We start from the raw sequence: 25,002 nt of genomic DNA on the forward strand, positions 1-25,002 counted from the left end.
CAGCACAGCCCCCCCCCCCCCCCCCCTTCTTCTATTGTCCAACGCAAAAGCCTGGCTTCTTGCTTCAGCTGTAAATGGCCTGCTTTGTACGAGCAAGACGGAAGGTCATAGATGCCCAGAGCCAAACTTATCTGAATGAAAATCGGATTCTAAAAATTGAAAGCTTTGCTGTTTTGCTAGAACAATGGATCTAAATGTGGAACAATCCTGCATTTGAGTGTAGACGTCATGAAAAAAGAACATTTATGGGAATGATATTTTTAACTGTGCTTGCAGGGGTGGTGTGTTGGCCACAATGCTCGTGAGCAGTGGGTTTAAATCCTGGTCTTGTCCCTTTTGGTGGGCTGGTCTGGTTTCCCCTCTCATATCCCAAAGATGTGCTTCTAAGTTTAACTCTCAATTAGCCTTTAAATGAGTACATGAGTGTGTCATGCAATGGTCTAGAGCCCCCTCCAGGATTATATTCCTGCTTGTAGAAGTAAGAAGGGGTGACCAGCCATGCATTAAAATTAGAAAGGTAATCTCCTCCTCCTTCTTTATCCTTTTCTTTATGTCCCACAGTGTGGGCACTTCAGACTGAACCTCTTTTATGCCATCTGTGCAATGGCAGACGCCCCAGTGGTTTCTTTCCCTCACTGCCTGTATGTTTATCCCTTTAGTTAGGGGTGGTCTGATTGCTACACCAGATCTATCCCCCTCAAAGGCACAGAAGGGGGCTTTGCTGTCAGAACTCTCTGATGCTCGCCAGTATTTCCAAAGAAGGCCTATCAGCCTCGGCCTTCTTCCTGCTGCTGGTTCAGTCAGTTACCTAAAAGATAACATGTTCCCTAAAAACACAAGCTGTTAAATGCATTAACTTTGTTGGTGTTAACCCTGAGTGTCTCTCGGGCTGGGACTTGTGTAAATATTGTTAAGCCCGACTCACGTGAAACTCTTATAATCTGATCCGATATTCAGCGTTAACCCAGAATAATGCTTGGGACGGTATTCTGCTGCCATCTAGTGGATAAAATAACATCATGCTCCAAAAATGCATGAATATTTCTGTGTGTTTTGTCACTTTTTGGTAACTCATCAATATTCATGAGAGGTGTGAAACCTTCAAAAACAAAAAGGCGTGTAAACGAGGAGCTGTGACTCCACTTCTAGAGCTCTCACCACCAGATTGACAGCTTTTTATTTTTTCTTGTAGTCAAGGCATCAGCCATTCATTGTGACGTCGATGCATTCCCAGTATGGAGATCATCACCAAGAAACTCACACTTCACAAGGTATGCTTTCATTTTGCTTAATTTATGTCTCTAAATTACGCATTTAATTTATTGAACAAACTTCCAATTCTGTAAAGTACGCTTTCTCCCTCATTGTATTTGTATCGAGGCATAGTGGCTCAGTGGATAGAACTGATGCCACACCGCTCCAGAGTCCTGGATTGCATTCTGGGCTGACGGCTCTTAATATATGATGATCTTCATATGGTCATGTGGGCAGGCAGCCTTTAAAGCCCAATATTAGGGTTCAGGCTTGGGGGACAGCAGCAGCCACTAGGTGGAGCTCCAGTTGTCCCAAAAATGGGTGCCATAGGGTGGGCGTACACCATGCGATTTTCTTATGTGTTACAACATTGGGAGACTGGGTGCCCACTCCCATTTAAGGGAGTTAGTGGCAGGTGTGCAGTTATTTCATTGTTCACGTCAGAAGCGTTCGGAACGATCCCTTGGTCACTGGGCGAGACTTTAAGTAACTTTTGCAACTTGACAGCATGAAGAAGCGCTGTCATAATTGGCAAAGTGGGCACCATACCCATAGATCAACCACAATGCACAGCTCTCCAGAATGTCCCATACGGAGCAGGAAGCGAGTTTGGTCATTTTTGATTTTTAACTACGGAACTTTAAATAGTAAATGTCAGGCAGTCACATGCAGACTCAGCACAAGGAAGAACAGTTCCAGGCAGGAGCAAAGTGCCTTTCTTCCTGTGGCAATAGCTCACTTTTTTTTTTTTTTGGATTATAAAATGCCATTTGTTTTGTGAATTTGTTTGTAAAATTGAAACTCTCCGGTTTGTTGTGAATTCAACTCTTTGCAAATCGCTGGTTTGTTACTAATCATGGACATCACAGAAAGTGATACTAACTATGTTCCTCTTTTCCTTTTGCAGACAGTATTTATCATGAAGATGGCAGCTTGTACTACAGATCTCAAACGAGCCTTGACCGATGCCCAGTTGACTATAACCACATCAATGGAAAAGTTCCCAACGGCAGCGTGTACAGCGCGTCAAGTATGAACTCGCTCAATCACTCTCATAACTTCATGCAGGCCTCTCCGGTGTCGTCGAATCTCAGCATACCTGGCAGCGACATCATGAGGCAGGACTACATTCCAAGTCACCGCCACAGCGCTATCATCGTACCCTCCTACCGGCCAACTCCAGAGTACGAAACTGTCATGCGACAGAAGAGGGGCATCGTAGCCATGGACTGTCACAGTCAGTCGCTGAGGAACCTCAACATCGGCAACACCTGTGCTTACAGCCAACCGGAGGAAATGGTGTACAGTCAGCCGGAAATGAGAGACCGCCAACCTTACTTCAATCACTATGGGGTCCCAGTTAACTACAGTAAACCTGTGGTACCTTCAGCGCAGACAACTCCCGGCGGCTCCTCTCAGGGCTATTCGGCCGCCAGTGCCATTTCTCACACGGTCAGCACTCCTGAACTGGCCAATATGCAACAACAAGGAACTCAGAAGTACAGCACAACTCACATGCTCAGGAACCATTTCTTCCGACCGCCGCCTCCCTACCCGCGTTTCCGCCCTGCTACCAGTACCCCTGATCTGGCTAGCCACCGACACAGATACGTTAGCGGGAGCAGTCCAGAACTGATCACTCGCAAAGTTCAGCTGTCTGTGAAGACGTTTCAGCAGGACAGCTCACCCGTTGTGCATCAGTCCTTACAAGAGGTCAGTGAGCCGCTCACTGCTGTCAAACATCATCAAGTTGCGCAAAAAAGGCATAGCCTGGAGGTTATTAGCAGTATGGTTCGCGGAATGGAGGCCATGGCTCTAAAGACGCTAAACGCGCCACTGCCTCGCAGGAATACGCTCAGAGAGCAGGTCCAAGCAGGAGATCCTATTCAGAAGGTCCAAGAGGCCCCCCAGCATTCCCAGTATCAGCACTCCAAGACCTTTTCTGATGCCACCATGGTGATACATGGCAGTGAAAGTGAAGAGGAGGACTATGCTCCCGACTATGATGTACTGATACCAGCGTTCAATGAAAATATTGCTATTCACATGCAAACAGCTTGGCCAAAAATGCCCAATAAGCCTCCACCCGAGTACCCTGGGCCAAGAAAGACTGTGAGCAATGGGGCCATAAGACAAGAACAGCTGACTCTCGTTCCAGTGGACACCATCCAAGCCAGAATGGTGGGAGCAGGGCCCAATCATGCAGCCAACCCCTCTCGCAGTGAGCAAGTTTCCCTCAATGGACCCTCACTGGGACCCTCCCTATCAGAGCCCGATCTGACAAGCGTGAAGGAGCGTGTAAAGAAGGAGCCCGTCAAGGAGCGTCCCGTATCTGAACTCTTCTCCATAGAGGACAGCATCGTGGAGCGAGAGATCGTGCTAAGGGTAAACTCTCATTTTGCAATTTGCCAGTTGTTTGCCGATTTGTACTTTTATGTTGTTGTCTGGTGGGCTTATAATCATTTAGGACAATGACAACTAAAGTGTTTTTGCAGCCCGTTTCATTCGTATAAAGTAGGATGCAGTCGAGGGGGCCGTGCTGATGTGACTCTCCATTTGATGAGAAGCCTTAACTAAGACCTTTAGAGAAGGTTGGATCACGTAATGAAAAGACAGTTCTGTTCAGACGGGGCAACGCAAAACCGTAGTCCGATTATCAGGCAGACATTCAGTAAGCGACTGTCGAGAGCAACAGTTGGCCCCAAATGACTGAAATCTCTGTTACTCCATAAAACGTTTTCCTCGAGGTTTTTTTTTACCCAAGTCCCCTCCTGAACCACGGTCTCCATAAATGACAGTCTGAATACGGTAACTGGACCGGTGGTGATATTCACAGGAAACAAATACACCTTCTCGTTTAATAAATACACACAGTATAAAGTTACATTACACATAAGAAAATGTCTGCGACAATACGGAACAATAAATTGTTCAGTTCTGTCACTGCCTTATTCACCTTAATGAAAGGATACGCGTCTGTCTGTGTCTCCGTCACTCCAAAAATCACAAACATTTGTAGTAATCAAATGCACTGTATTTGGCATTCCAACAGTTGATGCATCAGAAACCTTAACACTACTTTTACAATTCCCATACCAAATGGCATTTAACAGAGACGTGCATTGAATTTGTCATTCGAACAGTTGGTGCATCACAAGCATCAACACTGCTTTTATGACTCCCATTAGAAATGGTGTATTAACTGTGACGTATGCATCGCCAAGGTCGATGTTGATGACTTGGATGTTGTTTTAGAAGAATTAAGTGGATAGGACTGGCGGGCTTTGTTGGGCTGAATGGCCCGTTCTCATCTGGATTGCTCCAATTTTCTTAGATTTCAAACCATCATCAAGGGGTAGCACAGCTCAAGGAAAGGTGATTTTGTGAACTTACTGGCCAAAAGTAAATAAAACATCAGGATCCCAAAATTAAGAATCTTTATAGCTCACTAGTCCACCAGGCAGATGTACCTTAGATTATTACCCAGTGACTACTGAACGACCAATTGTTGTGATCCTTAGAAATGAGACATTTTTTTTTGTTCGGCTCCTAATGAAATTTGTGATTTGTTGTATGCAGCGTATGGGGTTTCAACGCACAGAGAACCTGAATTTAAGGTTTGTTTTTATTGTATCTTACTCTGTTAAAACGTTTAGAACTTGTTGGCAAACTGAGCCCACCATTTTAGGCTTTTATTATGACAGTCTCTATAGAAGACGAGTTCCCCACAGTGTGCTCATCAGCTAGTTGACAGGTTAATTCTCATAATTCTCGGCTGTTCTGGGGTATCCACGCCTGATGGATTACTCCGAGATCACAATTTAAAAAAACTGACTTCCTAACCCCTGAACCTCTTGCTCTTTTTTTTTTTGGATTGTGTCACCGGCTTTGACAAACGATGTATCGGACTCTCAGTTTGGACTTTAACTGCCACATCTTGGAGCCTACAGTTTTTCTGCTACTGTCTCTCGTATACGTATTTAAGGAACCCTCCGCACGTACTGTAATGTTCACAGGCAAAGTCAATCCACATCTGAAATTGGCCGCCGCCACCATTTCTCCTCAAAGGGCTCAAATACCATTTGTCTGCCAGCCCGTATTTAAGTGAATTGTGTGTGATGGAAAACTTCAGTGGCCCTTTGCAACCAAACCTCGTTAGGAGACCCTGACTGAAGACTTGCTATACACTTAAAACAAGCATAACGTCCTAAAAGACAAAACTGCTACATGCAACAAGTAAACGTATACTAAAGCGATCGAAAGATATGAACTAAGATACGGAAACTAAGTTTAAAATCGTAGTGACAAGTAAAAGAGGCAAGTTTAGGTTTGCCTATGAAACTGACGCTAAAAATCAAATTGTGAAATATGAAACACATCAAGAATGCCCTAACTAAAATACACTGAAGCACAAGCAAAAGTTCATTTTTTAAAAGAATATTCAAAAGCTAGGATAGGCAAAGTGCCAGGACTCAAATAGTCATTTTGTGATGACGTCATACCAATCATGGCATAGCAACGAGGACACAATTGTCAGAAAATACTGAAAAATACCGCAGGAAACAGTAAAAAAAACAAAAAAAAACTGCCATTGCAGTGACATCCTCATCTTAATGATAAAAAGAAGTAAACGAGACAAAAAATAAATGAAAATAAAACAATGATACGTGGGATTTACACAGTTAATCAAACGGATAAGATTCCCCAAAATATAATGTATACAAAAAATGTAAGAAAAGGCAGAAATAAAAAGTTTCATAGCACTGCTGTTGGATGGATGGATGGAAGCTGCTGGAAGTAACAGCACCTCTGTGTGGTGGCTCCTCCCCTCAGTGTCACAGCTCCTCCCCTTGGTATTGAGGCTCCTCCCTTCAGTGTCACACTTGTCTGTGCACCTTGTTATGGTGGGGCCAATATAAAGACTGCTTGGTGGACCTCACAACCTGCTCTTTTGAATTCCATTTCTTGAAATTTGTTTTTAGATGTTTATGACTTTTCTCCTGCCATTTCATTTTCAATTTCAGTTTAACAGAGTTTTTTTTTTTTTTTCTTTTTCTTCTTAGAATTTAGAGAAGCAAAAGCTGGCAGCTATGGACTCCCTCAAGAGGCCACTGATGTTGGCGGCACTCAGTGGACTTTACACAACAAGGGTCCCGTCTCCTCGGGACAAGGAGGACGATGCCATCAAGATGTCAACAGATGAGAGGGTGAGAAATGCTAACATTTTTACTTCCATGGATCCCCGAATAGGCCTGCTGGGGTCCAAAGGTCAGAGAAAATTAAACCAAGTTTCACAACCCTGCACTATCCATACATTCAAAACTCCTGAAGAAGTTTGGGGTGGGGGGCTCAGCCCCTTTTCTCCCTCATGTGGCTTTTTTGCCATATGAACCCCTGCTGTAGCCTTCAATGCTGAATTCTCCTTGATAATCAACTTGCATGTAAGAATTCTGTTACAAGCCACCCAAGGGACAATACTGACCCTCTAAACCTCTAATGTGGCGTTCCCTCTAAGGTGGGCCTCCCATTTAACACAAGCTGGTCTTACTTTAATGAAATGTTTAAATTTGGCTCTTTTGTAGTGCAAGGCTTTAGAAAGAAAGCTGGAAGAAGAAATGGTGTTTACGGAATACGAGCAGATCCTCAAGAAGAAGACTGACGGTGACTTCTCCACAGCCCTGCTGCAGGATAATGTCGAACGAAACCGCTTCCGGGACGTTATTCCCTATGACGAGAACCGAGTGGAGTTGGTTCCCACCAAAGAAAACAATACGGGATACATCAACGCCTCACATATCAAGGTGATGAGGAAACTGCACGCTTTACAAGGTGCCGGACTTGATAGCATGAGGTTGCTGCTCCGGACTCCACATTGGATGTCCTGGAGTGGTTTATTTAACCCACCTGTACTCCAGATTTTAAAGATCAGGATAATGTAATACTTCCCCCCCAAAAAATGCCCCCGTTATTTGTAGTGATGGACAAAAAAAAGTTTTAATTGCATGTTTTCATGATATAAAAAGTTTAGGAGATAACGCGAGCCAATGGCGACCAGTGCTGTATGTCGGCAAACGATATAAAAAACGCATATATTTGAAATCTCGTGTTAGTTGTGGCCCATAATCCACATGTTGGTTATCCAGTCGAAACTTCACACATGCATTTTTTAACTAATAATATATCATCAAATTGGTACTTCTGGAAATCTCTGCGCACTTTATAAACAGGGAATACAAGTCACGTGGCGGCAGGGGGGGAGATAAAGTTGTAGTGATGGCACATAAAAGGTTTATTTTTGATTTTTGTACATCCTGTGTAAAGTTTATTTTCACTTAAACTGAATTAACCCCAAATTATTTTAGAAATCTAGTTCTTTAAGCAGGGCATTGTGGGTATTGTAGTTTGGTAGGTTTATTGGTTCAGCAGTATAAATTCCTGGGGAGGGCTGCCGGGGACATCTTTATTTATTTATTTAGTTTAAATTTTCAATGCACCCATTTAGAAATAGTAAGAAGAAATTTCTAGCTAGAAAACAAACCGACAAAGTGAGCATCAGTGAAGGACGGTGGAGTGCATTTCATCGTACTTACCTGTTCACCGCTGCTCATCCTCCAGAGGAGGCGCGCCTGCCGAGCTTTCATACACTTTGGGATTTTCCAGTTGGACTGTTGATTTGTTTCTTTTAGGGGAAGCTGTTTTGGCAGAGGAATGCTAACCGCCATCCATCCACAAGTGTTCTTCATTTACATCTAAATTACACGTCACAGCTGCTGTCCTGGACTTGTTTGGGGACGTAAAGCTTGATGTTTGCGTTTGTCTTGTCATTGTTTGTTGTAAATATTTTGTGTTCCTGTGATATCATCATCATCCAGGGTTGAGTATTGTTCTTCTGTATTATTCCGTTTTCTTGATTGGCACTCGGTTCATCATGGCCTTCAATGTCGGTCCTTTTCAATTCAGTGACACAAACCTGTGGCTTTCTCAGTACTTCTAGAATTCTCGAGGTCCGTTAACGGGGTTTTTGAACTGAAGACGAGACTCTTGACCAATGAATGAGGGGAGCGGCAGAACTTCAGTTCAAACAGTCAATCCCAAGTGACTTGCGTTTGCAGTTTCTGAAATGTGTGGACATTTCCGGAAGTATCTGACAATATTTTAGTTTAAATAAAAAAATGCAGGTGTTTTGCATGTTGTGAACAAGCGACTGAATAACGGACTTGTGGCTTATGACGCAAGAAACAGGTGGTTTTTTTTTTTGTTTTTTTTTAATGGAAGTCTTTTTCATTGGTTTCCATTGTACTGTGTTGGTCACCATTGGCTTGCATTCTATCAAACTTATTTAATCTCAGGTTTTATTCAAAATGGAGATACAATTTTTCTTGACCACCACTACATATTACATGGGTTAAGTAACTAATACAAAAGTGTTTATTTTAGGAGGACTCTTCCTTTAAGTTTTCTTAGATGAACGCATATAGTAGTAGTAGTAGTACTAATTTCTCTAACTTCTGTCCCCCCTGGCCATCAGACCTTACTCCTTTCTATGTTAACTAATGTTGTCTTACTTTAATTTCTTATTTTGTCTTTTATTTTTCTTCTCTTCATTATGTAAAGCACTTTGAGCTACTTTTTGTATGAAAATGTGCTATATAAATAAATGTTGTTGTTGTAATTATTCAGTCAGTACTCTGCTTCCTCTGTGTACAGCTATGACTGGCACTCTTTCCAGGGATGGTTCCTACCTTGCACCGAGGCCACTTGGATGGGCTGAAGCCCCCTGAAATTCAGTGCGTTTGGAGTGTTCTTTTATTTTATTGCTTTACAGCTCAAACGCCCCACACTCTCTCTTTATATTTTAGGTCAATGTTGGAAATGAGGACTGGCACTACATCGCCACCCAGGGGCCACTCGCTAACACATGCCAAGATTTTTGGCAGATGGTCTGGGAGCAGGGAGTGAACGTCATTGCCATGGTCACGGCCGAGGAGGTAAGGCTTATTTTTGCAGTAGACTTTCTAACTCCTCTGGACTGTTTCTAGATACGCTTTCTGAGTCTTTGCTTGACGGCACATATTCACCTTTCATCCTAAGGACTTACAATAAACTCTACACCCAATGCCGACGGCACCCACATTGTATGCATTGTACTTCAGATCACACATTTATCGGTAGTCGGATCTCTCACACACACACACACACACACACACCAGCCTGTCCCAACAACTTAAGACAAAATCAAATCTGTTTGACAAGATGCGGCCTTATCCTGTCCTCTCAATTCTCTGCATTTCAATATGGACACACTGTCAAACTGCACAGCACCATGGGAAATATTCTGAAAAGCATTTCCTTGCTTATCACACAGATACGTACAAATCTAAAGACATTACCTTCAAGGTACTAACACCCCAACATAAATCCACAGTTCCTGTTTTGTATGCATTGATTTTCACGTCTTTTATGTTAATCGTTAGCATATCGTTCATTTTTTTTTATCAGAACAATAACACAATTAGGATCTCCTCTGGCATTCCGGCTCAACTGGTACAATGCCAACTCCTAATTTGAGGCATTCTAGAATGCACAGAAAATCACCCAAGTGTGGCCTTTGTAAAGACGACGTGAACAGGAATCATTCCACCTGGAAATCGTGAATAAAAGGGCACTGGACGAGGGCTGGTGTGCTTGGGAATTTTTCCTTATGGATGGGCAAAGGCTCTGAAACAAACATGAAAGGGCACCAGCCGGAATGAGAGTTTTACCATTCCAGAAAATATGGCCTCTCTTTCTGTCAGTATACTGTATTTTAACACCCTTCCTCATGAGGAGCAGACACAATAGAAGTCATAAAGGAAAGCAATGTCCATGTGTCACGTGTGGCAGGCCATTTCAGACCCCAATGTTTCTCTTTGCTTGCAGGAGGGAGGCAGGACAAAGAGTCACAGGTACTGGCCGAAACTGGGATCGAAGCACACCTCGGCCAACTACGGCAAGTTCAAAGTGACAACCAAATTCCGCACGGATTCGGGCTGCTATGCAACCACGGGGTTAAAGGTCAAGCATCTCCTCCTCGGGCAGGAGAGAACGGTTTGGCACCTGCAGTACACCGACTGGCAGGACCAGCGTATTCCTGAGGACGTGCAGGGATTCTTGTGTAAGAGGAGGTTTTCTGTTTTTCTGCTTTGATTGTGTTTTTAGGTATCGCTTGATGTCATGTCATCCTTCATTCGTATGAATCTTGGATCTGTGAAACGATTGCAATTTCCTGACTAAACTAAAAAGGCTGGAGTGTTAATTGGTATTGGAAATGTGAATTGACCAAATAGAAGACATTTGCAGCATTTTTGATGTGAACGTATTGTTCCCCGTGCTTCAGCACCGTAGAGGATTGAAAGCAAGTTCAAAAAATGAATGCACTGATGAATACGTTGTTATCTTCAGCGTGCTAACCACGATTTTTTTTTTTTTTTTGGCACTTCAGCATACCTTGAAGAGATTCAGTCAGTACGACGACACACCAACAGCATGCTGGAACCTTCCAAAGGCAGAAACCCACCTGTGGTGGTGCACTGCAGTGCTGGGGTAGGCAGGACCGGGGTTGTCATCCTAGCAGAACTGATGATTAGCTGCCTTGAGCACAACGAGGTAAGTAGAGGCTTAAAAAGTGGGAAGAGTTCTGCTGGGTTCTGTTCGGGACTCCAACTTATTTCTTCCTAGTGCCTTAACGTCCTCGGTTGGATGTTCCTCAGCCTGTGTCAGATTCTGTTAGCTCCGAGAGACGGCGTCACTCCGATTCTCTTCTCATTCCCATTCCACTTGATCTTCTTACTTCTCACTTTCTGATACTCTCGGGCTGCTGTCCATGTTACGTCGTGTTGGCATCATCAGCAGTTCATCTTCTGTGGTAGAATTTGTAGGCCCAGGCCATTTAGATGGAGGCTGAAAACGCTCCATTTTAACACTGAACTAAGTGAAGCTGGACGTTCCCAGGTAGATCATTTTGCATGATCTCGCTTTGTAAAGTTAATAGTTTTAGAACTGATTGGTCCTTCAGCTACTTCTTACAAAGTTTAGATGTGCACCATGTGAACACAACAAAGTACCACCGTTGTGGAAGCTGTGCAGATTTACAATTAAATTGTAACAAACATTTATTTTTTGGAGATTGTTGGCCAATTATTGCAGGTGATTGAGCATCGCAAAAAGCAGTGCCCATTTTTGAAAGGGTTACCGGGAGATATTCTTTTTGAAAGTTGGTCACTGCAACTGGCGTCTAAGGAGAAGTAAAGCACAAGTTTATGTAAGGTAAGGTGGTACGGACATCTTGATCCTCGGTTCATGGTGTGCCTTTACCACTGGGTTTGACCACCACATGTGGAAATGCTACAGTCCGTCATTGGGTGTCTTTTTAACGTTTGGTTGGATATTTAAGGCAAGTGAACAATTTGGCCAAAATTCATTTTGAAAATGGAGACCAAAACATCCTGAACTTTTAATTCGTTGAGACGTGAGGTTACCTAATCAAACTGACATTTTCCTTTTTTTCCTCCTCGCCCTTACAGAAAACAGATGTTCCCATGATGCTCCAAAGCCTCCGACAGCAGCGTATGCTCATGGTCCAGACTGTGGCTCAGTACAAGTTTGTCTACCAGGTCCTGATTCAGTTTCTGAAGAACTCCAGACTGATTTAACCGTTGGATCCAATACTGCGATCCATAAAGACCACCTGGAACTCTGCATGTCCGGGTCTGTGATGGACAGCGAGGATGTCATCCAAGTTGTCAGTGAGGTGGGCCCCTAAGCCTCATTTTGGTTAAATCTTTCCATCGTTACGTCAGTAGACCTTTGTGATCGTGTGCTTTACAAGTAGTAAGGGCAAATCCGTGAAGTCGACTGTAACATTTGTGTAAATTCAATGTAACAAGCCATAGCATGGAAATGACTTGTTTTCGTGTTTTAGGACATGCTGCTGGCCTTGTCTTGGTATTTTGGCCACATGGTTTATATTTTCATGTGCGTCGTCTTATTTTGTTGACACTTACATTTCACGCTTATATTTCAAACTGCCGCTTTTGTTTTTTTTTTTGTTTGTTTTGTTACGAAGTTTACATCTTGATATTGACTGTAATTCACTGCTTATGTGCTCTTGCTCTGTTGACTTGTCTGAGCCGATGACGGCGATGATTTAAAGCGTCATCACTGGCTGAAAATCTGACCGATGTTTGACATCACTATGTGATCTTCTGGTGTAAGACGAGTCCTGTGGTCACAAGTAAGAGGAGAAGCAAAATCTCATTTCATGTTGAGGAATCCCATTGCATAAATTACGTGTGCTACCCGGTGGAACACAGTTGACGGTCCTTTGTGTTTGAGGCCTTTTGGGACAGGATGGTGTAAACAAGTTTTGTTCATTAAATAGTACAGTCACATTTTCCACTTCTACAAGCATAATGTGGTTGCCTTACGACAGTCAATAACGTCAATCTTTAATTTATCACTGCCTTCTCAAGTGCCTTATTTTTATTTTTTTAAAGAACAGAGAAACTTATACTTTGATAGATTGCTTTAAAGCTAAATAAGTGTAAATATTCCTGTACAGTGCCTGCCACTAATGTGCACCGTTATACGTGAACGCGCCATCGCTCTGGCGCGCTTAGGAAACTTTTAGCGTGTTATTCGTTTCTCCCCTTTTAAAAACCTCATTTGAAGTAGCAAGATACTAAGTGAGCCGTGGCCAGTCGGTGAATCGTTTCACTACGAGCATCGAAATTGTCCTGACAGAACCACAGTGTTTAGACCAGGAACCAAACGTGCCTTATATGTTCTCATTGTTTTAAGACTATATATATATATATATTTATTTAAGTGTATTTAAGAGCTGGCTCTTTTTAATGCTCATTTCCGAGCATAACTGTGTGACACCTCCGACAGACTGTGACCTTCATGGATTTCCCTTCTCATCTAACACAACCCTCTCTGTCCAAGTAAATGTAAAAATATATATTCACTTTTTGTATGTGCTGCTTTGACTTAACAACTTTTTAACATTTTTATTTTTATAATAATGCCCTGTGTTTTAGAAAAAGTCAAGTTTAAGGCAGACAGTGTTGTAAATATAAACTCGGACAGCAGTTGGGGGGCATGAATATACAGTTTATATATATATATATATATATATTTTATTTTTTTTTTATTTTTTTGCTGACATTATTTGTGTAAGTGGTCACGTTACACATTTCTAATTGCTGTATAATGTTTATTTGATACACTGTAGCTTTTATATTTAGAGAAGTGCGCCTCATTTTTATACTTTTGCTGAAATCGATTATTTATTGTTGAGTAAAGAGTTACGACGTGTGACCGCTTTCACTTTTAGCATCTTGTCCATCATATTTTTTTTTTTATGAGACTTGACCAAAATGTTCTCTCCACATGTCTAAAATGCAGCAGCACAGGTGGTATACAACCTGCAGGTTTGAGAACAAGCAACTCCCGACTCGCTGGGTGACCTGCGGCCCTTCCGAATTCACGGCAACCTTAACGGATGATGTTCAGTGCGTCTCGCTATGTTTTAAAATTATGAGACTTGACTGAGCTTTAAAGAAATACAGTGGACCCTTGACTTACAACCAGCCCTCGTGAACGAATTGAGTTCGTAACTCAAGTTGGTTGTAAGTCAAGACTAATTTTCCTATAAGAAATAATGGAAATACCCATAATGTGTTCCGAACTGCCCACAGCAACACTTACTTAACTTTTTTTAATAGAAAAGGGTTTTATAATGTGCATAATGTACCAAAAACACCAATAATTTTTCTAATGTACTAACCAAAAAGTGCCTAGCCTACCAGAAACAACAATTTCATACTGTACTCACCATTTAAGTTGACATCTTTGGCTTGCAGGAATGGAGAAGGAGGAGGAGAATGAAATGGAAGGTGGTTATTGTTTGGAAGGAGTTTCCTTATACAAATGTTTTCTTTGTAAAATTGTCGAGATGGTGGATTTCGACATGCTGTACATATTAGCAAGATTGGTCACACAAACACCACTCTCATATTTCCACACAATTTCCTTCTTCGTTTCGATTATGATCACTTTCTTTACCTTCATTACCTTCTCTTCCTTCCTTAGCAATTATCGAAATAAATTATATAAATCACTGCACTGACCAAAATTATGTCCACAAACACATGTATCTGGGCTTCGACTGACGCTTACAAACGCTCTCGGCTGTTTGTTTACAATCGCACAAGTGGATACACGTGACCGCATTCGGGTCGTAACGCAATACGTTGGTTGCAATTCAAAACAAAAATTTTGGTCGTAAACCAAGTTGCTCGCATGTCAGGCCGGTCGTATATCAAGGGTCGACTGTACTCCACTCAAAAGTGATATACGTATTTTAATATATGACATTCCCCATACGCTTTATTGTGACGGCTGACAAAATTTTTATCAAAACCCAAGATAAAATTTCTGATAGAATGGCTGCCTATGGAGAGCATCACTGGATTACAAGCAAACAAACAATTTAAAAAACATCCACGGGAAAAAAAATCTTGTTACTGTTGTCACGTAATCGGTGTGTCTAGTTATCCAGTCGTATGCTCACAATGACAAAAACGTATGCAATATTTCTGAAAAATGAGAGCAGCACACACCGAGACATCGCATTCACCAGGGCTCAAGCTTTTGAATCGAAGACAAGACCAGTGAGTGAGGCAAAGAGACGGGTCTGCAACTGAAAAGCGTTGTACCTGTTTTAACAGCTGTGTAGCCTGGCATGACACAGGCTGTAATCAGATGATTCTATCTGTTAAACGTATAAACGTGCAATCCTACCAGGAATTTGTAGCACACCTGATCCCGTTTGAAACGTTCTACGTCTCTTGCTACAACTTGACCGGACTGTCCGCCTTCCACAAAGGCAGACAGCATAAACACGGATTTGCTTCCTGTTTGGTCAGTGGGAATTGAAATGTAGAATTGACCAACAAGATTCCACATACTAACCAACAAAAAAAAAAAAAGATCATCAAGAGCCCATTAGCCTTTTAAATCAGGTCAGACTAACTCTTACGAGTGGCGACATTACAACCTTTAACAACTTTCCTGCAGTTTTGTATGGATTTGAAAAAGCTTGCAAGTCAGGTTAAATGTCACAGGGTGTAGGAACCACTGTGAGAAAAGGCTTTGCAAAGAAAGGCCAATTGTTGTTACAGGAGCGCCGACTGACTCTAGTTTGAAAAATGTCGTTAACGGCACCCGTGCCTTGAGCGGCGCACATAGCTGACACACAACGGAGACAAACGGGCGACTTTCTAAGGTGTTTCTATGTCCCGTTGAGATACCACAGCTGTTCCATCAAGTCAAACAATGCTGTATTTTTAGGGGATCAGCTCCTGAACATTTTGGTCACACCACACCTGGTGTCGTTAAGTCATTTCATATTCTGTAGCATTCAGGATTGCTGTATGTTGATAAGGAGAAACGCCTGCACGTAAAAAGCAGCTGCCTCTCTTTTTTTTTTTTTTTTTTAATTTTTCAAATCTAAGGTCTTATCAAGTACATATTTACAGTAGCAGTCAACACTTTTAAAATATTACAAGTTTGTAGTGATTGCTTTATTTTTGTTTATCTTGTACAGCCTTGTGTGTTTAGGCAGTAAATGGAATAGGAAATTACACCAGCGTGCGCCGACGACGTCGTCCTATAGTCGGAGTCGACGTGTCAAATTACAAATGCATATTCTACCATGCTTATACATACAAGAGGGTCAGTCAATCATTACCTGCACTTTGGTGATCATTGGCTGTACAGCGTTCCTCACACACTTGTGGAAACCTGGTGTGTCTGTGGCCACAGTGGTCAAGTTTCTACCTCGATCCGTCCGTTTCTCTCATTGTTTTTTTAGCAGTCAACATGGCTGTTCCGCCCTCTGTTTGCACCAAAGAAGAAGAGCAAGCAGTGATCAACTTTTTCTGGACTGAAAGCGTATCGGGAGGGAAATCCTTGTTACTTCATCAGAATCGTGGTACAGACTTACCTCAATGGTGTCCTCATTAGTGAACATGGACAAGCGTCCTGCTCCTCCTTTGTGCGTAACACTTGTCCCACCACTTTTGAACTTCTCAAAACTATTCATAAGAGACCCGGCTGTGGTAAAACCCTGCACATGTTGTGCGGAAAGCCTCCTGTGGACCTTGGCTCTGGGTACACCTTCAGGCCATAAAAAGTGGATCACTGCTGGCTGTTGTTCTCTGGTGCACACAAAGAGCGGAGCGGCCATCTTTACTCCTAGAAACAACACGAGCAACTGACTGATTACGGTCAAAAATTTACCATTGTGACAACAGCCACACCAGGTTTCCATAAGTGCACAGGGAGGGCACATCTACACTGTATATACTCATTTATTTATTGTCTTTGCTGAATTAAACTAGATTAGTAAAACTTTCACTTTTTGGCACCAATAGTATTCTTCAAATTAGTTTTGCTGACGCATCTGTTCCCAGGTTTTCCAATGCGAAACACTATTGCAGCATTAACATGTTATCGAAATTGGTGGAGATGCCACTCGCGACGTTTCATGTTACCATGTCATTGCACGTATGTGAATATCTGGTTGGCATTTAGAGAGAAACGTAAGGTCATTACTGATTTGCTACAAGGCCTGTACAAAAATCAATTTAAAAGATATGCAAACTACAGTCCAACCTTTTCTACTTGGACAAACTTGTAGCGGATGATTAAATAAAGAAACTGTCGTGGTGCAGGGCGATGGTCTATTTTCATGTACCGTCGATCTCTCTCTCTCTGCTGCAGCATGAGGGTCTCTTGTATTCTTGCAATTTCAGGCCACTCTTATCCTTTTATATCTGCACCAGTGTTAGGAAACCCAGATACCCTCACCATGGGATGACCAAGTGTTACCATATACGGTATGATGGTAGAAGTGTTTGCTACTAAAGATATCGTTTATTTATTAAATTTGGTAGTAATAACATTATTTATATCTCACACTACAAGGTACTTACTCAACCAGAATGGAGTGGTAGGCCTTGTGATATCCTAACAGTCTGACTTCTGTCCCATTCCATATATGGTAACACTTGGACATCTGACCATGTCCAATCCGGCATCCCGTAGTGTGGACCCTGTCAAAAAAAAATCCAACATACCATGCTATGCCTCACTCACCTGGCATCTGGTGGCATAATGACGACTAGCTGCACTCACCGTCTGTCACAGTCACTGCTATGCATGGACGAGAAGAGAGGCGTGCTTGATTAACTCTGTCGGTCTCTCCTCTACTGTGGGATGAGAACAGGTGAGATGCACTCCTTTCCGTACTCCGTCTCATGCTGCCTAGTGTGTAGTGGTTTGAAAAATGAGGGAATCAAGGTCTGTATGAGGCGTTTTGGGGAAGAACAAGACGCAGCACAGTCACGCTCTCAGACGTCTTGCACCGTGCGACATGTGCAGTATCTCCACCATTGTGTATCTTCTCAGGTGTTGATGTCAAGTGGCTAAGTGTCACGATCTCTTGTAACTCGAACGGTATGGAACTAAAACGAGATACGGTGTTTGCCTCAGCTATAGCCCGAGGCCGAACTCACCCATAACATAATATTACTGTACCCCGGTATGCTGTATTTAAAGCTACTGATGCACATCACAGATGTCTGTACACACTGTACAAATGAATGCAAACAAGTTCAGCCATGTTTGCTGTTCTTTTAGGGTCATCACAAGGGGCTGTCCAAGGTCATGTCACTAAAAGCAAATTTCCACTCTACGCAGTGTTTCAGGATACATCACTTATGTCAGACGAGCAATACGTTGAGCGCGTATCACATCGCTCCAAATACAATTTGACCGGAATAGGTTATGGTTTTTTAATTTCACATTTTTAAATGAGGTGAAACATCAACTTTATTTTACAACAAAATTGTTTTCTCTCAATTGTCCTACTGGGTGCTACCAGCCTGAAGGACATTCCTATGACCTTTCTAATGGGAAAACTCGAATATTCCATTTGTCCCATAGCATGTGAACACAGTGCACATGCATCACTATTTTATAATCTGCACTTTCAAGATGGGAACAAACACTAATAATGTGGAGGCCAGGTTAAAGAGCTATTACAGTGTATATTTTGTTTTAAATAATTGGGGTAATATAAAAATACTTTACAGTTCAAATTTAAAAATCAAAAGTGCACAGTGTAATAATAGGTGCCACCAAGTGGTTGGAGATATTTAAAAGGTAATTTCAAATTATGACTTTACTAATGCAGGAAATCCATCACCGCCAAATTGTTAATCCGATGGACCCTTCATCCCATTTCACTAGCCTTCATGGCTGAAGTGTGACCATGTAGGTCTTTACGTAACACAGAGGTGGCCTTTACGTTGACGCACAAAGTGCAGTCCACACTGTGAAGGTCAGCTTTATGTTGACACCCCCTTTTTGGTGACCTTGTACCCTCTTCCATATTGGGGGGACGGGGACACGCACTAACTTTCATCAACGTCTGTCCTGCACCCCTACAATTCAATTAAAGCCACACTTGTACTGCATTGAATTAAGTTCTTACTGTTTTAGGACAGATTTATGTTACTTAATTAAAATAACAAAGCCATATGCATGGAATTCCATATTACAAAGACAATATGAGGATGACAGTAATCACGACTCTCGCAACGGTCTCAAACGACCAACTTAACAAATTCACGCTTCGACAATTCAACCGAATTCGTGTAGGATTCTCCTGTGGTACAGATGGTAAGTTCATGCGTTCACAGCTCAGGTTCTTGCTTGCTTTAAGAAAGCTCTCAAAGAGCACAATCTCAATATTTCTTCATTTATTGAAATTCATATACAAAAGAAACATCTGACTAAAAAAAAATTAAAAAAAACTAGCAGCCGCCACTAAAAAGTGAATTACTGAAATGTACAGAACGCAGCACTCTGAAGGTGCCCGATTTGGGTTTCTCTCAGAGGGCCACCTGTAGATAACACAAGAGACGACCTATGAATTCTGATCTTTTGCAAATCGAAGAGGTGCGCCTTACAGCTCATCGGTTTCAGTTTCCAGCGGCACGTAGTGTGACCTCACAGGTGGGGTGCAGAGACAACACAATTGAATTTAGTTGTACTGTTCAATATGCTTTGTGTACACAGCGGCATTGAATTTGGGGACGGCGCGGGATGCTGCTTTTCATACTTAAAATACAAAATCGCACTACTAAAGTGTGTTTGCCAGAGCACAAAATTCACAAGAGCTGCTCCGACTCGCACTTCTAGAAACATTCAAAGCCATACACTGCAGGCCATTAATCAGACGCATGCTGCTTTCAATTCTAAATGAGGTCTTGAACGGCACAAGCTGTAAACAAATAATTTGATCGAGACACGAGAAGATTTTTTTATGTGAAATGTTTTATGTATTTTTGTATTGTCGAGAGATGACCAAGAAGGAATGGCTGGCTGGCTCTCACGGGGTTTTGTACGGTACATCAGGTCTCCTAATCCACGCGCGTTGCCCCTCAAAGACGTCTGACAGTATTCTGTACCACTGCAGTTTGTCTTTCAACATTCCGTTGCTTTTGAAGTTTATTTTAAAGCAGAATAACAAATTGCAATTTGCTTATAAATGTATTTTATACATAATTATTTTTATATGTATGTGTATTGTTATTTTCATTTTTTCATCTTTTCCTGTAAAAGATTTCCAATGCTTTTATTCACTCTCAATAAACCATTTCATTTTTTCTTAGATACGCTTTTGTCTTCCTTCTGTGGCTTATCAAACATTAAAATTAAAATTAAAGCCAATGCCTAAGCACGGGAGGACAATCAGGCTGTAAATAAAACTGAATGTGCCTATTTCTACAGAAGATCGCCGATTCTCCCATAGCACCAAGTCACTCCTCTTCGCTCGACCCGACGGCTGCTCATTACTTAGAGACGCACAAAGACCCTCGGCCTACCCGCACAGAGGTAGCTGTTGCATTGGTGTCAAAGTGGACAGTGGACTCATGTGTAGATGAGGGGTCACTAATAGTACGTCTTTAATCCAACTCAATTTCTTAATTAGAAGCCCATTATTACTCAAGTAACATTTCTGTGCTTTATTTTCAGTAAGACTCCCAGTTTTTAATTGAATCTTAAACAGCTCTCTTCAGTTTACTGTGAGCAAATGGAGAGCAGGAGATAACGGTGCAGAAAGATGAGGTCAAAGCCAGAAAGACAAAATCCAAAGTCAGAAACAGAGCTGCAGTCAGATCCAAAAATTCTCACGCTAGGGCCAAAAGAAGCTAACTACCGGTAAAGATCTCCATTGTATAGAACATCCACTGAGGGATATCGAACCTGGCGTGATAACAAAGATAAAGATGACATCGCCGACAATGCAGACGTTATGATGGTGCACAAGAATAAGAACGTCGAGTAAACAAGAAATACGCAACAGTGGTGAAAAACAACATCCTTAAAAATGGAAAATGTGACCAGAAATGACATCCTCACTTAACAAACACACAGAACAGTAAAATTACAGCTCCCATCTTTTTTGAATTGCTTTTTATTTTAAAAAAGATGAGATGCAAATAACAATGGAGCCAGCAGTTCACCATCTTACTTGGTCCTATTTGTCGTGGAAAGTACAATACTTCCAAAATTGCCCACATGGTTGGCAATTTACCATCAAATCCCGGCTAGGTATACAGGCAAGCACAAGCCACATAAAACACAAACTTTATTATCACAAAAATGTTCTGTTTCACGATGAAGCTCTGCACAAAGACATAAAGAAGTTGCCAGCAAGGCAATCCCAGGAGAACAAAATCCTAATCCTGAATCCAAAGCAAAGTCAACACACTCCGAAATCACAAAGCACAGACAAGGCAAGTAAGCCCCAAAGCCCTGTCGAAATGAGCGGCCGGGAATTGTGGGAGACCGAGACCCAAAAAGAGAGCACTTCCTGGTAGGTAGCCTTGCCTCCTGGGAGGACCACCCACAATCCAATAGCATTCATAAACACAAAAGAATCGAAAATGAACAAAGGCAACCTACAGCTGAACACCAGCAAAACCAAGGAGCTGGTGGTGGATTTTAGGAGGCACAGACCCCTCCTGGACCTCGTGATCATCAGAGGCGACTCTGTGCAGAGGGTGCAGGCCTATAAATACCTGGGAGTGCAGCTGGATGATAAATTGGACTGGACTGCCAATACTGATGGTCTGTGTAAGAAAGGACAGAGCCGACTATACTTCCTTAGAAGGCTGGCGTCCTTCAACATCTGCAATAAGATGCTGCAGATGTTCTATCAGACGTTTGTGGCGAGCGCCCTCTTCTACGCCGTGGTGTGCTGGGGAGGCAGCATAAAGAAGAGGGACGCCTCACGTCTGGACAAACTGGTGAGGAAGGCAGGCTCTATTGTAGGCACGGAGCTGGACAGTTTGACATCTGTGGCAGAGCGACGGGCGCTGAGCAGACTCCTGTCAATCATGGAGAATCCACTGAACAGGATCATCTCCAGACAGAGGAGCAGCTTCAGTGACAGACTGCTGTCACCATCCTGCTCCACTGACAGACTGAGGAGATAGTTCCTCCATCACATTATGTGACTCTTCAATTCCACCCGGGGGGGTAAACGTTAACATTATACAAAGTTATTGTCTGTCTGTATACCTGCATTGTTATCACTCTTTAATTTAATATTGTTTTTATCAGTATGCTGCTGCTGGAGTATGGGAATTTCACCTTGGGATTAATAAAGTATCTATCTATCTATCTATCTATCTATCTATCTATCTATCGATTAAATATGAACTTGAGTCCCAGCTGGTAGAGGAACGCTGGCCGAGTTAAACTGATGTGTGTTCATCATGAAAGATCGTTTTTGAATACAACTTTTTGGACAGAAAGGGAAGAGAAAAAATGAAGCATTAATAATCAGTTCAAGCCATTTGAGAGACATTCTCAGAAATGAAACCCTGCAATGTAAGAATGACGCCGCTTGTGAGTTATTTTGCAAACCATCTTCAAGACGACATGTCTGTGGCTAACAGATGTAAATGGAGGATTGTGGACGTCTGAAGAAAGAATCAAAAATCATTGTGACATCACACAGCGCAATATTTCACTTTCACTGAGTTTGTTCTTATTAGCTGCATTTTAGAAAAGACTTTTTTTAAGTAATGAGCATATGTAGAAACACAACCATCTGAAGAGCTCTCACCGATTATCACCTCAGCCGTACAACACTCAAATGGAAACTGTGACATTCGATGGTAACAAAGCATGTGAGATGTCACTTATTAGACTTGAATTATCGAACTACAGCTCACAAAGACATTTTGCACACCGTACACGACCCATTCTCATTAAATAGAACGGCAAATGGCGACCCAACGGTGCCACCCACAACTCAATGCCATAAGGCATAGCAAACCATGTGTAACTTGTCTCAGTGCCACTTTACTCATTTTAACGAAAGACTGCCAGTCCCCAACTCTTTGCATTAGTGAGAAGCCAGCTTTTCTTGCACATGTTCACTGCTTATATAAACCGCTGCTGATGTGTCACTTCTTTAACGTCTTGTCTGCCTTCCTAGGAGGGACGAACTGCGCAGCGCCAGGTGTAAAGAACAATCAACTGCAGAAGCTTGCTTTTCCCCCAACAGTGCTGTCACTAATTTGTAAGAGTAGTGAAACTTGAAGTCATCTTTGAACAATCAATACTCCCTGTAATTGCCCCCAACAGTATGTAGAATCAAATGGGCGTTGTGTGCCGCCAACCCCCCAATCAACATGAACATTTAAATGAGCCGACCAATCATTACATGCAATACATTCACCGATATCTCAAAAGTCTTCCACTCACCCATAAAGACGTTTCTTCCGGCTCAATCCATTTGCCCTTCCTGAATATTCCAAAGCTGGCAACGACTCCATGACAGGTCTCTAGACTTTGTGTTGCGTGGTCCTCATTCTCCTTTTGTGGTTGGACCCATCTACACAAGCTTCCCGTGTCCTGTAATTGTCTGTTGTGTAGTTGATGGAAGCCCCACTCGGATTCAAACAAGGCAGTAAGTGACCCCACAGTCCCGTGTTAACAGGTGATGGCACTCTAAATCAAGGATTGACACACGAGGGGCAATAAAAGGCTCTCCCACGTCTGTGCCATCACTGCCAAGAACACAGTGGAATTTGGACTTAAATGACTGATGAACATATACATGTGACCATAGCCCGGCGTCCATGTGGACATTACCTCAAAACCTCAGCGTTCTTCCTTAACCAAATGCCCCTTTACAAATAAAATGGACAGTTTTAGTAAATAAGTTTCAAATGGAAAAACAACACGACAAAAACTCAACCCAAAAAAAAACACATAGAATGCAAAGCCAGTGTGGACAGCACAGCCTAGTGGTGAGTACAAGTACTGCAAGGCTACAAATGCATACGCGTGCTGCATAAACGAGTACACAACTGGACTGAGCAATGGAAGAGGGGACTGCAGGTGGGAACACCTCGCACACCTGTGGTACTAGTGGCAGCAGCAGGCGTCAGATCATCTCGTATAAAGAGTCCACTGAAATTCTCACTTGCATGGACCACATCACCACTCTCCAGCACCATAAGAAACCAGAATGGATCAATAATTAAGTTCTCTGTTTTAATAAAATGTATTAAATTATTAGAAAACACAAAACCCACTAACCTGATGGGCCCCTTACTCCTGTTCTTATTCTTCTCCTTTAAATGGAAAAAGTACAGAAAGTGCATTGTGGATAGCACAGTCCAGTGGTGAACACAAGTACTGCAAGACTACAAATGCATACCTGTGCTGTGTGATGGGCAGGCAGCTGAAAATGAGGAATGCGGGTAATAAAAGTCCAGCAGTACAAGAAAGCCCAACCTGTAGCCGTAGCCATATTGTCCCGTCTCCAGACTTCAGGGAATTTCCTGCTTGCCTATCTGACCAACAAGCAACACTTCATCACTCCCTGGCACTTTGAGAAATAAGAACACATTAGCATACAAAATTTCACTTCCTAGTCTTCACTAACATTTCAGCCGTATGGCAGACATACACACAATATATAGATGGTGGCTTGAACATCCTTTTCCAATCTCTACCCAACTTCTGCTTTTCTACTGTACATTCATTACTGTACAACAAACAAACAAAAAAAACAATTGCATTTGTTCTTGTCAAAAACTGTAAATTTCCTTTACAGATCTACAGAATTGCTCAAACACATGACGACAGTTTTTGGAGACATGAAGTCATGGCCTCCTTAGCGTTAGAAAAAAGAACCAAAAATGTTGGACTTGTTTTCAAAAAAAGTCGCACTGCTCAATCAACAAGTGGCGTGAGGGTCTCCCATGAAGCCTTGAGCGCACAACACACTTGCATCAAGGAGTGCCGTCTTTGTGAAACCTCGAGCGCGGCGAGACACACACTGCAATTCGATCGTAGCATTTGGTCTTTGTGAAACTTCGATCACTGGTACTCACTGGAATGCTAACAAAAAATGGTGGTACTCACGGTACAAATTCAAAGAGGTGCTGGTACTGCATACTGGTGGGTGCCGGCCCACTTCAAGCACTGGTCATTCGTTCAGAAGGTCTATGAGATGCACAACCAATGGCAGAAGAGAAAGGAAGGCATGGTGCTTGTTCTAAGTCCCCTAGAGGAAGGAGTTTGTTAGGGTTAAGCTGGTGAGACGGC

At 42.4% G+C, this 25,002-nt stretch overlaps 1 protein-coding gene across 1 annotated transcript in view; it reads left to right on the top strand.

The window, feature by feature from the left end:
* LOC114665877 (tyrosine-protein phosphatase non-receptor type 14-like) overlaps positions 1–20,038 on the top strand; it is an 88,328-nt gene extending 68,290 nt beyond the window's left edge. Inside the window, exons 12-19 of the mRNA XM_028820526.2 lie at positions 1,193–1,271; positions 2,162–3,639; positions 6,318–6,461; positions 6,837–7,055; positions 9,114–9,242; positions 10,174–10,408; positions 10,736–10,899; positions 11,817–20,038. Of these exons, the coding sequence (XP_028676359.2) occupies positions 1,193–1,271; positions 2,162–3,639; positions 6,318–6,461; positions 6,837–7,055; positions 9,114–9,242; positions 10,174–10,408; positions 10,736–10,899; positions 11,817–11,945 (2,577 nt within the window). The 3' untranslated portion in view covers positions 11,946–20,038. The remainder of the gene's footprint in view (positions 1–1,192; positions 1,272–2,161; positions 3,640–6,317; positions 6,462–6,836; positions 7,056–9,113; positions 9,243–10,173; positions 10,409–10,735; positions 10,900–11,816) is intronic.
* Positions 20,039–25,002: the final 4,964 nt, after the last annotated feature.

The sequence above is a fragment of the Erpetoichthys calabaricus genome, chromosome 15 (genome assembly GCF_900747795.2).
Source record: "Erpetoichthys calabaricus chromosome 15, fErpCal1.3, whole genome shotgun sequence".
NCBI classification, from domain to species: Eukaryota; Metazoa; Chordata; class Cladistia; order Polypteriformes; family Polypteridae; genus Erpetoichthys; species Erpetoichthys calabaricus.